General features: G+C 35.5%; 1 protein-coding gene across 1 annotated transcript in view; it reads right to left on the bottom strand.

Annotated features, from left to right (window-relative positions):
• The window catches only part of NBEA (neurobeachin), a gene marked incomplete at its 5' end in the record, with an annotated part of 948,936 nt that overhangs the window by 613,933 nt on the left and 319,836 nt on the right, over positions 1 to 15,167 (bottom strand). The window contains 2 exons of the mRNA XM_081083035.1: positions 11,464 to 11,590; positions 14,639 to 14,793. Of these exons, the coding sequence (XP_080939161.1) occupies positions 11,464 to 11,590; positions 14,639 to 14,793 (282 nt within the window). The remainder of the gene's footprint in view (positions 1 to 11,463; positions 11,591 to 14,638; positions 14,794 to 15,167) is intronic.

Here is a 15,167-nt window from a genome sequence, read left to right as displayed (position 1 = left end):
AAAAACCAAAACACTGCTAGAAGAAAACATAGATAGTTAACTATTTTACATAAGTCTTAGTAATACTTTTTTAGATATGTCCCCTCAAGCAAGGGAAAAAAAGCAAAAATAAACAAGTGGGACTTCCTCAAACTAAAAAGCTTCTGTTCAGCAAGGGAAACCATCAACAAAACAAAAAGACAATCTACCAAATGGAAGAATATATTCACAAATGATATGTAAAATAGGAGTTGATATACGAAATGTAATAAGGAATTCATACCACTGAATAACAAAAAATAAATAATTTAATAAAAAATGGGAAAATATTCAGACATTTCTCCAAAGAAGACATATAAATTGCCAACAGACATATGAAAAATGATCAACATCACTAATCATCAGGAAAATGAAAATCAAAAGCACAGTGAGATATCACCTCACACTGTCAGAATGGCTATTATCAACAAGTAAACTAATAACATGTTAAAGAGGATGAGAAGAAAAGGAAAACCATTGTACAGTATTGGTGGGTCTTCAAAATGCTTCAGTTACTATGGAAAACAGCATGGAGATTCCTAAAAAACATACAATTAATATAATATTCAGCAATTTCTCTTCTAGGTATTTATTGGCAGAAAACAAAAACACTAATTCGAAAAGATATACACACCCCTATGTTCACTGAAGCATTATTTGCTATAGCGAAGATATAAAAGCAACCCAGATGTCCATCAGCAGATGAATGGATAAAGACGGTATTACTCAGCAATAAAGAAAGAAAATGATAGCTTGCCATTTGCAACAACAGGGATAGACCTAGAGGGTATTATGCTAAGTGAAATAAGTCAGACAGAGAAAGACAGATACTGTATTATTTCACATATGTAAAATCTAAACAAACAAACAAACAAAACAAAAACTCATGCAGAGATCAAACTAATAGTGGCTTGAGGAGTGGTGGAGGGGGAAGAGGGATGGGTGAAAAAGGTGAAGGGGAATAGAGTCAACAATTTACTTATATAAAAACCCTGGGTGTAACATCATGTCCAGAAGCTCAACCAACTGGAAGGAAGTCAGTCCTGCAGGGGTCGTCTTGGAAACAGCTGTGCCCTCCCCCAGCTGTTTCCCAGAGGGCGAGGTTTCAGGCAGGAACCCGCCCTCAGGGCGAGGTTTCAGGCAGGAACCTGCCCTCAGGGCAAGGTTTCAGGCAGGAACCCGTCCTAGGAGCAGAGCATGGAAGTACTGAGTCCGGCCTTCAAACCAGACCTTGACAGTAGGGAGGAGGCAGCCCCATTCCTCATAGAATCTGCTGTTGGATAACTTGCTGTCAATGGCCTGCCAGCCAGGAACCCCATTCACCTGCACCCCAGACACTGACAGGAGGGAGGAGGGAGCCCCATTCCTCATGGAATCGGGAATCGACAGGAGGCCAGCTTGCTGTCAGGGGCCTGCCAGCTAGGAATGCGATTCACCTGCATATCTGTATAAAGTTTTAATACATTATATTAGAGGTCATGGTGGTACTGTTTTACCCACAGTGTCTACAGGAATTGCTGCAAATTTACTTCTCGGTGGAAGCACCTTTTATTCCCAATATAAATTACCAATTCCATTAAATGAAACTTCAATTTCTAGACTCAACATAAAGAGTGAAGTTGCTAAAACTATTAAAAAGGCCCAACTTCTCATTATTGATGAATGCACCATGGCATCCAGTCATGCTATAAATGCCATAGACATATTATAAGAGAAATTGTAAGTCTGAATGTTGTTTTTGGTGGGAAAGTTCTCCTTCTTGGAGGGGATTTTCGACAATGTCTCAGTATTGTACTGCATGCTATGCAATCGGCCATAGTACAAACGAGTTTAAAGTACTGCAATGTTTGGGGATGTTTCAGAAAGTTGTCTCTTACAACAAATATGAGATCAGAGGATTCTGCTTATAGTGGATAGTTAGTAAAACTTGGAGATGGCAAACTTGATAGCAGTTTTCATTTAGGAATGGATATAATTGAAATACCCTGTGAAATGATCCGTAATGGATCTATTATTGAAGCTACCTTTGGAAATACTATATCTATAGATAATATTAAAAATATATCTAAATGTGCAATTCTTTGTCCAAAAAATGAGCATGTTCAAAAATTAAATGAAGAAATTTTGGATATACTTGATGGAGATTTTCACACATATTTAGAGATGATTCCATTGATTCCACAGATGATGATTAAAAGAAAAATTTTCTCATCAAATTTCTTAATAGTATTACTCCTTTGGGAATGCTGTGTCATAAATTAAAATTGAAAGTGGGTGCAATCATCATGCTATTGAGAAATCTCAATAGTAAATGGAGTCTTTGTAATGGTACCGGATTTATTATCAAAAGATTATGACCTAACATTATCAAAGCTGAAGTATTAACAGGATTTGCAGAGGGAGAGGCTGTTCTGATTATAAGAATTAATTTGTCCCGATTTGACACTGGCCTCCCATTTAAATTGATTCGATGATGGTTTCCTGTGATGCCAGCATTTACGATGACTATTAATAAATCACAAGGACAAACTCTAGACAGAGTAGGCATATTCCTACCTAAACCCGTTTTCGCACATGGTCAGTTATATGTTGCTTTTTCTCGAGTTTGAAGAGCATGTGATGTTACAGTAAAAGTTCTAAATACTTCATCACAAGGGAAATTAGTCAAGCACTCTGAAAGTGTTTTCACTCTTAATGTGGTGTACAGGGAGATATTAGAATAAGTTTAATCATTTTATCGGTCATTGTTTGCATCACTGTTGTTTTTATAGCATGTTTTTGTTGTTTTCATATCATATTTTTGTCGTTTTTATATCATGCCTCTGTTGTTAAATCCTTTGTTACTGTTTATTTATTAATAAATTTATATATTATTTTCATATACATTTTACTAATTTCCTTTCATCTCTCACACTTCTATTATAGACAAAGGGCAAACAGCAATATTAAAATATCTCCGCTAATTAATTCCTTTTTAAAAAAATATATTTTTTTGATTTTTTACAGAGAGGAAGGGAGAGGGATAGAGAGTTAGAAACATCGATGAGAGAGAAACATCAATCAGCTGCCTCCTGCACACTTCCCAGTGGGGATGTGCCCGCAACCAAGGTACATGCCCTTGACTGAAATTGAACCTGGGACCCTTGAGTCTGCAGGCCGATGCTCTATCCACTGAGCCAAACTGGTTAGGGCAATTAATTCCCTTTCAATGTGCATGAATTTTGTGCACCAGGCTACCTAGTACTATAGTAAGTTTGCACAGTGACAGATTATTAGACTTAGTGTACTGATCACATCTGTAAGGTATATAAATGTCAAATCACTATTCTATACCTAAAACACATATAATACTGTATACCAACTGTACTTAAAAAATAAAAAATATCACCCCCATAATTCTCTTCCTAGTCAAAAATATCTTTCAAAATTTAAGGTAAAATAGAACTTTTTTCAAGCAAATAAAAACTGAAAGTATTCATATAGCTCACTTCTATTATAAGAACTTTAAAAAAAATCCTCAACCAGGTATAATTTTTCCATTGAGTTTTAGAGAGTGAATGGGAGAGGAAGGAGAGGAGGGGAGGGATGAGGAGGGGTGGGTGGTTGCCTCCCAGGTCTGGGGATCAAACCTGAAACCCAGGTACAGGCCCTTGATCCAGAATCAAACCCTTGACCTTTTGGTCAGAGGGCTGATGCTCTTATCATGGAGGCAAACTAGCCAGGGCTATTATAAGACCTTTTAGAGGAAGTTTTAATTGCTATATAGATAATGGACTACCCAGAATAAAAACAATAGTGATGTACTGTTTCTCAATAAGTTATGTAAAATGTATGACAAAATTAACACAAAGGATGGTAAAAAGTACTTAATTGTGAACCATTTTAAGATACACATGGGACAGTGAAATACTGTTAAAGATTAACTATGATAATTTAAAGACTTCTGGGGTAAGCCCTAGGGCAGTGATGGTGAACCTTTTGAGCTCGGCGTGTCAGCATTTTAAAAAACCCTAACTTAACTCTGGTGCCATGTCACATATAGAAATATTTTGATATTTGCAACCATAGTAAAACAAAGACTTATATTTTTTATATTTATTTTATATATTTAAATGCCATTTAACAAAGAAAAATCATCCAAAAAAATGAGTTCGCGTGTCACCTCTGACACGCGTGTCATAGGTTCGCCATCACTGCCCTAGGGTAACCTCTGAAAATATTTGAATGATAAACAAAAATCCAATATTAGGGAAAAACTGTATAAAAATACTCCATTAACATAGAAGAAGGCACAGTAAGGGAAAAGTGAAAGTAAAAGACAGATGGAAAACAATATTTTTTAGAAAACAAGTAGCAGTTGATAGTTATGAATGTAACCATATCAGTAACTCTATTAAATGTAAATTATGTAAAAATATTAGTTAAACTACAAACTGTAAAATTGATTTCAAAAATAAAAAGCAGGCTCTACTGACTGTCAAACTTCAGAGAGAAGGCACGAAGAGGGTAGGTGGGAAGAAAGCAACCAGTGAACTTGTATGCATATATGCATAACCCTTAGACACAGACAATAGGGTAGTGAAGGCCTGGAGTGGGGGACAAGGGTGGGATGGAAGAGGTCACTGGGGAACAAAGGAGGACATATGTAATACTTTCAACAATAAAGATATAAATAAATAAATAAATAAATAAATAAATAAATAAATAAAAATAAAGCATCATTCCTATGAAAGGTAAAAAAACAGTTTTGAGGAGAAACCAAGATGGCAGCATAGGTAAACACCGGAGTTTGCTGCCTTGAACAACCACTTCAAAAATACAACTAAAAGAAGGAACGGACATCATCCAGAACCACAGGAAGGCTGGAAGAGTGGAAATTCTACAACTAGAAGAAAAGAGAAAAGCATACCAAGACTCAGAGGAGGCGCGCTGCGGAAGTAAAATACTAAGGTGTGGAGGTGCATGTGGAGCGGGCTGGCAGCTGAGGGCGAGGTTCTTGTTTTCAATCGGGAGGGAGTTTCAGGCTCTGAGCTACAATTCCAGGCGAGTCTCTAGGGACCCAGACTCATACGGGGGAAGCGGGACTGTCTGGCTTCGGTTGGAACTCGAGGGAAGCCTTCTCTCCGAGGGGCTTGCAGCGATTACCAGGACATTGAGAAGCAGAGCCTCTGAGGACAGGACTGAGAGCAGCCATAACTGCTAGCCCTGCCCTGTTGATCCCGTGGGACCCACCCCGCCCAAGCCCTGCAGGGAGGCTTTTGCTGGATAGCCTCAGGCAAAAATTAGATTAGCATCTCCCTAGAGATCCAGGAGCCAGGAAACCCAAAGGTCAGAGTGGGACCAGCCAGTTTGTAGCTCCGTGGAACCATAAAGGACACACTCAGGGGGCAGACTCAGTGAGCACCAAAGCCCCATTAAAGCAAGTCTTGCCCCAGAGGGGTGTCTCCAGCACAGAAGTTCTCCCACTGCAGACACAGCTGATTCTCACAGCCAATTGGCCTGGAGGTCAATTTCTCCCAGTGATACCTAAAACAATCAAGGCTTAACTACAAGACTGTGCACAAAGACCACAAGAGGGTGCACCAAGAGTGTCCTCCTCAGGTAATTGGGGAGGCTGAACGACTGGGCCCTAGAGGACACTTAGCACAGACAACCACTTTACCAACAAAGGGAAGCATAAAAAATGCGGAGACAAAGAAAAAGGACACAAATGACAGAAATGGAGGAAAGCAAACTACTGGATATAGAGTTCAAAACCACACTTTTAAGGTGTTTCTAGAATTTTCTAGAAATTGCCAATAAACTTAATGAGACCTACAAGAAATCTAATGAGACCCTCGAGGTTGTGATAAAGGACCAACTAGAAATTAAGCATACACTGACTGAAATAAAGAATATTATACAGACTCCCAACAGCAGACTAGAGGATTGCAAGAATCAAGTCAACGATTTAAAATATGAAGAAGCAAAAAACACCTAACCACAAAAGCAAAATGAAAAAAGAATCCAAAAATACGAAGATAGAGTAAGGAGCCTCTGGGACAGCTTCAAGCGTACCAACATCCGAATTATAGGGGTGCCAGAAGAAGAGAGAGAGCAAGATATTAAAAACCTATTTGAAGAAATAATGACAGAAAACTTCCACTACCTGGTGAAAGAAATACACTTACAAGTCCAGGAAGCGCAGAGAACCCCAAACAAAAGGAATCCAAAGAGGACCACACGAAGACACATCATAATTGAAATGCCAAGAGCAAAAGACAAAGAGAGAATCTTAAAAGCAGCAAGAGAAAGAAAGTCAGTTACCTACAAGGGAGTACCCATACGAATGTAAGCTGATTTCTCAACAGAAACTTTGCAGGCCAGAAGGGAGTGGCAAGAAATATTCAAAGTGATGAATGCCAAGAACCTACAACCAAGATTACTTTATCCAACAAAGCTATCATTCAGAATTGAAGGTCAGACAAAGGGCTTCACATATAAGATAAAGCTAAAGGAGTTCATCACCACCAAACCAGTATTATATGAAATGCTGAAAGGTATCCTTTAAGAAGAGGAAGAAGAAAAAGGTAAAGATACAAATTATGAACAACAAATACACATCTATCAACAAGTGAATCTGAAATCAAGTGAATAATCTGATGAACAGAATGAACTGGTGATTATAATAGAATCAGGGGCATAGAAAGGGGTGGACTGGCTATTCTTGGGGGGGGGGAAGGGGTGAGGGGGATGCGGGAAGAGACTGGACAAAAATCGTGCACCTATGGACGAAGACAGTGGGTGGGGAGTGAGGGAGGAGGATGGGGTGGGAACTGGGTGGAGGAGAGTTATGGGGGGGAAAAAGAGGAACAAATGTAATAATCTGAACAATAAAGATTTAATTAATTTAAAAAATAAAAAAAGTTTTATTATTGTTTTTTTAAAAATATATAGAGATAAGTTTAAAGAAAAGGAAGGACATATTCCAAGTAAAAAGGCCTGTGCTCTTCATTTTAATAGATCTATTTGGTCACAGGCATGATGAATTTTGACTACCAATGGTTTAATGAGTACAGTTTAAATACTGTTAAAATGTCTGTAATTAATCTACTACAAAATTTACTATAAGAAGATTTTAAATTGGTTCTGTGTTAATGTATCACTGTGTGCAACCATTTCTTTAAAACCAACAAAAAGAATAAAATAATCTGAAAACTGAAAAAAAAAGAAAAAAGGAAGGACAAAGAAATATCATTGAAATCCTAATATGAAGAAAGCCAGAGTAAGGAGCTGAAAATGTTTAATTGGATGTGATAGTGATGTAAAAACTTAGCTCATTCTTAACTACATTTTTTTGAATTGAAAATATGAGAAAATTAACTTTGCCCATGATATAATTACAGGACAGAATGGGTATAACATAATCTCATTGAAAGAAGTGATTAATGAACACTGAGCAATTCAATACTTATAATCAACCTAATTTAGAAAAAAATATAGACTAGCAACATAAAAACAATTTGGAGTCCTATCTTTCTTTTTTTTTAATTTTTTTTACTGATTAAGTTATTACATGTATGTCCTTATCCCCACATTACCCCCCATCCTCCCCACTCATGCCCTCACCCCCATTGTCTGTGCCCATTTGTTAGGTCTATGGAGTCCCATCTTTCATATTCTGATCCTCTTGCTTAGAACAACTATGAGAGCTGGACAAAAACCAAACCAAAACAAAATCACCTATTGAGGGCAATGGAGAATAAAAATAGTGACCCTTTATTTGACCACGATCCTAAAAAAGAAGAAACCCTAAAGGAGGTGATTTTGGCATTTGGGCCACTTTTCTCATATAGACATGTTTTTGAAAGAAGCAGTTCAAAGTCTTAGTTGTTGAACAAAAATTTTAACACACTTATGGGGAAAAAGAAGTTCAGGGGCCAAAAGGGAGGAAGCACTTAGAAAAACCTCATGATTCAAGGTGGGACTCTGTAGAATTACACCCGAGTAGTGGTGAACCAGAAAATTACTAGCTCTATCACCTTGACTGCATTATGTCATGTAGTATTCTAATGCCTACCAAAAGCAAACATAATTGCACTTAAACAATATAAACAAATGGTCTCAGTAAAGTTAATTTGAAAATTAAATACAGAAAAATATATAAATACAAAATATTAAAATTCTCAGAATAACTCAAGTAAGAAACATGACTTCAGCATGGAACAGTAAACACTGTTACTGAAAAAAAAAATTAAGAAAAATTGAAGGGCTATATGAGATATTTATAGTTTGGAAGTCACAATCTTGAGGGAGATTTATAGATGCAGTATAACTCCAAATACAATAGATCTATAAATTCCATTCCTTGCCAAAACCACAACAAATTGTTTTTAACTTGTATATTAGCAAATTAAATCTAAAATCTAAAGAACTGCAAAGAATCAAGAATAGCTTAAACTTTCTTGAAAAAAAGGATAAGGTTGGAAAGACCTTACTCAACAAGATATTCATATTATTTTTTAAAATATGTTTTTTTATTGATATTTAGAGAGACAGGAAGGGAGAGAGGGATAGAGAGATAGAAACACTGATGAGAGAGGAACATCATCAATCGGCTGACTCCTGCACACCCCTACAATGGGGATCGAGCCTGCCAACCGGCATGTACCCTGACCGGGAATCAAACTTGTTACCTCTTGGTTTCTGGGTCAATGCTCAACTGCTGAGCTACACCAGCCGGGCAAGATATTCATCTTAATTAAACACTATAAGTAAATATGGCATTATAGCACAAGGATAGACAAACAGACAAATGTGGTGCAACTGATTGCTAAACAAGAATATAGTACATAGGGATACTTGATTTGTGACAAAAGTGGCAGAGCATGGGGGAAAGAAGAGTTTTTTGTTTTTTTCATATAAATGGTGCTGGGTCATCTGACATCATATTATTCCCATCCTCATTAAATTCACAAAACTTAATTCCAGATGGAAGATTCACCTAAGTATAAAAATCAAGAAGGTAAGGTAGGAAAAATGTAGGCAAAGGTATCACCTACAACAGAAAAAGCACTAACAAACAAAACTAGATAAACTGTTTCATTAAAATTTACAATTTCCATTATCAAAACAGATCATATAGATAATGATAAGAAAAGCAGAAAATAGGAGATTAGCTAGCTAGATAGATAGATGATAGATAGATTGACAGATATAATAATCATTAAAGGGCTCAATTTAAAAATACATAAAGAACCTTTAAAGTTAATAAAAAGAAGATAAGTAACTGCATTTTTTTAATCAAAAAAGGATTTCAACAGTTAAATTACAAAAGAGGAAAATGAAAGACCAATAAATATATAAGAGAGTGCTCAACTTCATTAATCATCAGGAAAATGCAAACCAAAAATACAATGGAACACCATTGTACTTCTACCAAAATGGCGCAAATATAAGATTGATAATACTAAGCATTATTAAAGATATGAAGAAATATGAACTCTCATATGCTTCTGCTGAGTAAACTTACCTAGCCACTTTAGAAAACCAAGTGGCATTATTTAATAGAATTGAACTTGCATAAACACTATGAATCAGAAATACTACTCCATGTTATTTACCCAAAAGGTATACATACAAATGTGAAATCCAACTAAGAGTAATGTACAAGCAGCACTGTTATGTAAAACATAGCATTATTTATAATGGCCCCAAACTAGAAAATTCCAATGACTATCATCAGTGAGACAGATTAATAAATTCTAATATTTTTTAATAAATTCTAATATTTTGTAATTTTATTCCCACAAAGGAATAAAAATGGAATAAAAATAAACTTTTGCTATATACAACATGGATGAATCTCATAAACATAATGTTGAACAAAAGAAGCCAGAGACAAAAGAATACATACTGTACAATCCCATTTATATAAAATTCAAAAAATACAAAACTAACCTAGTATTAAAAGTGAGGGTAGTGAATCTGAAGGGGAGCAAGAATAGTGTCAAGAAAAGGAGCACAATGTTGGGCTATTGGAATACTAATAACATTCTACTTTTGGATTTCGGTGATGGTAACATAAGTGTGTTCATTTGTTCACTGAGCTTTTACACTCTGCATTTGTGTAATACTTGAATTTAAAATGTGAATACATACTTGTACCTACGTGTGTGTGTGTGTATGTGTGTGTGTGTGTGTGTGTGTTTGATTCCCGGTCAGGGTACATGCCCGGTTGGCAGGCTCGATCCCCATTGTAGGGGTGTGCAGGAGGCAGTCGATCGATGATGTTCCTCTCTCATCAGTGTTTCTATCTCTCTATCCCTCTTTCCCTTCCTATCTCTCAAAATATCAATAAAAAACATATTTTAACAAACATCATTTAACAAAATGTGGGCCAGTCTCTTCTAGGAATGCTCTTTGACATGCTACTAAAACACTGGTTCTCAACCTTGGCTGCATATTAGAATCACCTGGGAATCTTTTTAAAATCCTGATTTCTGGGCCTCATCCTCTGGAAATTCTGTGTCTTTGTTATGGGGTGAGGCCACAACACTAGTAAAGAAACAGAATTTCTGGAGGATGAGGCCCAGAAATCAGGATTTTAAAAAGATTCCCAGGTGATTCTAATGTGCAGTCAAGGTTGCAAACCACTGTACTAAAACAAAGGGAGCCTAATATAAGGTGACAGGAGAAGATTTGACTCTGGGTGCTGGACATATAGTGCAATATAAGATCTTGTAACATAGAAAGCCATATGTTCATGTTGACCAATATCACTCCAATCAATTTAATATTTTTTTAAAAAAATTAAGATTTTTAGAGAGAGGAAGGGAGAGGAAGAAAGAGAAACATCTATGTGAGAGGGAGACATCGATTGGCTGCCTCCTGCCAGGGACTGAGCCCACAATCTAGGAATGTGCCCTGACTGGAATCTAATAGGCAACCTTTCAGTGCATGGGATGACACCCAACTAACTGAGCCACACTGGCCAGAGCTAAAAATATTTTTACCTATATTAATCACAATAAAAAAGTGTTTGGTTATTCAAGTTCCAATTATATATGTTAACCTATAATTTAAAAGTTTATTTTGAAAGTCTATATTTAAACTTTCCTTCATCATCCCAAAGATGCCCAATTTTATCATTTGTGTATGTTTTTTTTTTATTTTATTGGATATTGTAACATGCTATATGACAATGGATTATATATTCAGTACAGTCAATGTCTGAAAAGTATTCAAGATCTCTGGATCCTGAAATATTATAACAGATTTCTATATAATGAATAACAAGGTAAAAGCATTAAAACAATGCAATTATGAAATGTAGTCACAATACATAATACCATTCTCAAAAATTCTTAGCTATACCTTTGTGTTCATTGTGTACTGTTTCACTGTGTTTGAAAGGGCAGGGAGGGAGTCAAATGAGTAAAACACCAAACAAATTGTAATATATACCTCATGTTTTCAGCCGAGTCTTCTGGCATTGGAGCAACAGTTTGTACAGCTGGAAGGTTTTTGCTGGTAGCACCATTCACAAAACTAGAAGAGGAGGAAGAGGACGAGGACCCTGAATCCACTGCACCTGTTTCCAAAATAATAATTTTTAACCTTAGACATAAATTTATTTAACAAAATAATTTTTATTACATTATTGCTATCTGATTTTGAAGAATTACTCATCTAAATTCCAAAACAGATTTTAACAATTAAATAATCATTGGTTATTATTACACTAATAACTATTTATAATTATAGTTAATGTGTTGCATTAAATCCCAGTTGATTTACTAATATTAATCTAACAAAACTACATATTACAAATGGGGTCTAAATAAAAAACATCAACAAATGAAAATAATTTTAGATAAAGTGGGACTGATAAAACCATGCAAAGTTAGATGTGGAAAATTTATCTGTTTTATGGTTATGCTGTAATATTTTTAGTTTCCATCATCTAAGATATAATTAACAATAAAGTGTCTGAGTATAACTTTGTGGCACTAGAGCACTAAATGCTTATTTTGATAGAATGATTATATAAAAAGGGTTATAATGAGTATAACTATACCTGATTTTAAGATGATTTCTCAGTGATATGAAGATGCCATTTTAGAACACAATTTTCTATAATTCATAAGTATATGAAATAGCTGTGGAGTTGAGAGACATCTAGTGTTCCTAAATATTATTTTATCTTCTATTAATTCCCATAAAACAGGATTGCTTCCTGGGATTTCCACTCTTAATACATACAGCATCTCTGTACCAAAATATAGGCTATCCCCCCAAAATGTATACATACTTCAACAGCTGATAATTCACTTCATTTTCATTCCTATTCACATTTAATAGATTTGAAATAATGGGTAAAGCCAGACTAAGCTTTGAACAAAGAAAATTTATCCCAAAGTGCCACTAGACTTTTTTTATAGGGATACATAAAAGATAAATTTTACAGAACAAAACCAGCAACAGTCGATGAATTAAGGGCACACAAATAACGAAAGAAATTATTCTTGATGTTTGCGATTCTATTACTTAATTTTACCAGCAGTTCCTGGACTAGAATGTTCATCAGTCTGAAAATAGGCATTGACAAAAAATTTTATTCATTTTTGTAGATTCTTTTATATTCTGAAAATGAACTGTATACTAATAAACACTGACTTTATAATCATTCAAAGTGTGTATACATTTTTTGGGACACCTCGTATAAACTGGATAATGGGACCCATTTAGATTGGCCCACAAAATGTGTGTGCACATTTTGTAAGGCAACAAAACCTCTAAGGAGGGAGTTTATTACTTACACTAGAGGTCTGGTGCACGAAAATCGTGCACTGGGAGGGGGGTCCTTTAGCCCGGCCTGCGCCCTCTCACAGTCCAGGACCCCTTAGAGGATGACCAACATCCCTCTCATAGTCCGGAGCTCTCACAGTCCAGGACCCCTCTCTCCTTACCGTCTGCCTGCAGCGGAGGTGGGAGAGGGTCCCCCACTGCCATTGTGCTCGCCAGCTGTGAGCTCGGCTTCTGGCTGAGCGGCACTCCCCCTGTGGGAGCTCACTGACCACCAGGGGGCAGCTCCTGCATTGAGCATCTGCCCCTGGTGGTCACTGTGCATCATAGTGACTGGTCGATCTGCTCTTCTGTTGATTTGCATATTAGGGTCTTTTTATATAGGATTTTATTTTTCATTATAATATTATATACTTCATACTATCAGACCTTTTGTTACCATCACTTCCTATATCTCTTATTAATTCATAAAATAGACATTAGAACAAAATAACTTGTTTCATATAAAGATAAAAAGCTGATTTAATTTTTCATTTGCCTATATTTTAAAAATAAGGACTTATTTAATAAATGCCAAATGCAGATTTTTTTCTACTACATTGGCACATTGGCATATGTTAAATACCTTAACACATTTTCTGGTATATATTTGGTAAAATAAAAACATTTGTATTCCTATATCTAGGAAGAAAAATGAATATAAAGAGTAAGATTGTAAACAGAATGCAAAAATTTTATATAAAGTCTTCAGAAAAGCCAAATTTATTTATTTATAATACAGGTAAATCAAAGATGTTATGTTCTTTAGCACAATGCCATCAATGATGTTTATTTGTTCATATAAATATCAGAATACATTCTACTTACTATAACCCCATAAACGTGTTGCTCATGATATGTCACTCTGGTGGTATGATAAACAACATAGATACAGAAGGCACAAAGAGCTATGAAATTAATAATCTAAGTAATGATAATAGATGGAAAAGTTCAAGGCTATACATTTGGAGAAGAGAAGGCTACTATAATCAGGGAAGAAAAGTCATGGATCATCTTGCGCTGTATAAATACCTAAAATGGAATCACAAAGATTTGTGTAAGGATTTATTTAGCTATTAATCAATAGGAACATTTCTGGAAATTTACCAAAAATTTTTAAAAAGGCTATTTTAGGCAGGCTTTTAAAATTTGTAGTGATTTGGAATTGTCTGTCCCTAGAATCATTAGAAAAATGTTGGACAATGAATTGGAAACAATTGTAATCTAGGTATATATACTAATTCAATGTGATACAATGGTTCTTAGTCACATGCATTTTTTTTTTTATCAAGTTGAAGATCTTACATATCATCAAGGTTCTTAGTGGTGCTCTGCCTTCCCTTAGAGGAGTTAGCACAAAAAATATAGATTAGGATTCAACCAGTAAATGTCATGAAATCTAGTTTCTGTCACTAACATATTTAGTAAACCTTGTTATTCTTGATAAAATGTACTACTTTTTTACATATTAAACTTCAGTGTTCAAATTACCATTGGTTTTGCTCCCCAAATACCTTTCAGCAATCTGATTTCACTCTGAAAGTAAGTAGTACTATGTTTTGAGAAGACTCAAAACCACAATTACTAAGTGTCCTCTCAAGTGACCATGAAAAAATATACCCTAGAATTAGACAAATTCTGAAAGGTAGTAACATAAGGTAGAACCTTCGTAAAGATTAAGATAACCTTAAGTGATCAGGGTATTTTATTTTTAATATCAAATAAACACAAAAATGAAGATACAGAAAACAAAAAGAAAAAGATGAGATATCACAAAAATATATAAAGACGATACCTGTTGTATTAATCATACTTTTTGGTGTAGCTCCAGTAGCAGCAAATATATTAGAAGTGCTGCCTGTTGGCAGCCCACTTCCAGCTGCAGTGGCTCCCACAGTGGTCACAGCTAAACTACCTGGAGGTGGCTTCTTCACAGGCACCACAACACTCCTGCAAAGAAAGAAATGATAGGCAATAATAAACACAAGGTTTTGATGAATTGTAATCCTACCGTGGCAGATACATATAGACAAGATATTATTTTCTTTTCTTTCTTTCCCCTTGCTTTAAAACTCCTGAGCACAACTTCATTGTTGAAAACAATATGGATACTAAGTATATTGTAAAGTGTACTCACTACTATAATTCATGTAGCAAACATTTATACAGAACTGAAGTTTTCAAACATTTCTCAAGATGGCATGTGGGCTATAATCATGAATTTGGGAAAATGTGTGCTCAAGTTAGAATATTTTGCATATGTACACTGTTTGTTTTCTTTTTTTTTTTGCAAAATATACATAAAATGTCCATCTTACAACATT

The sequence above is a fragment of the Myotis nattereri genome, assembly GCF_964212035.1.
Source record: "Myotis nattereri genome assembly, chromosome: 2".
NCBI classification, from domain to species: Eukaryota; Metazoa; Chordata; class Mammalia; order Chiroptera; family Vespertilionidae; genus Myotis; species Myotis nattereri.
The sequence above is the reverse complement of the archived record's forward strand: the minus strand, read 5'-3'. Positions and strand labels throughout refer to the sequence as shown.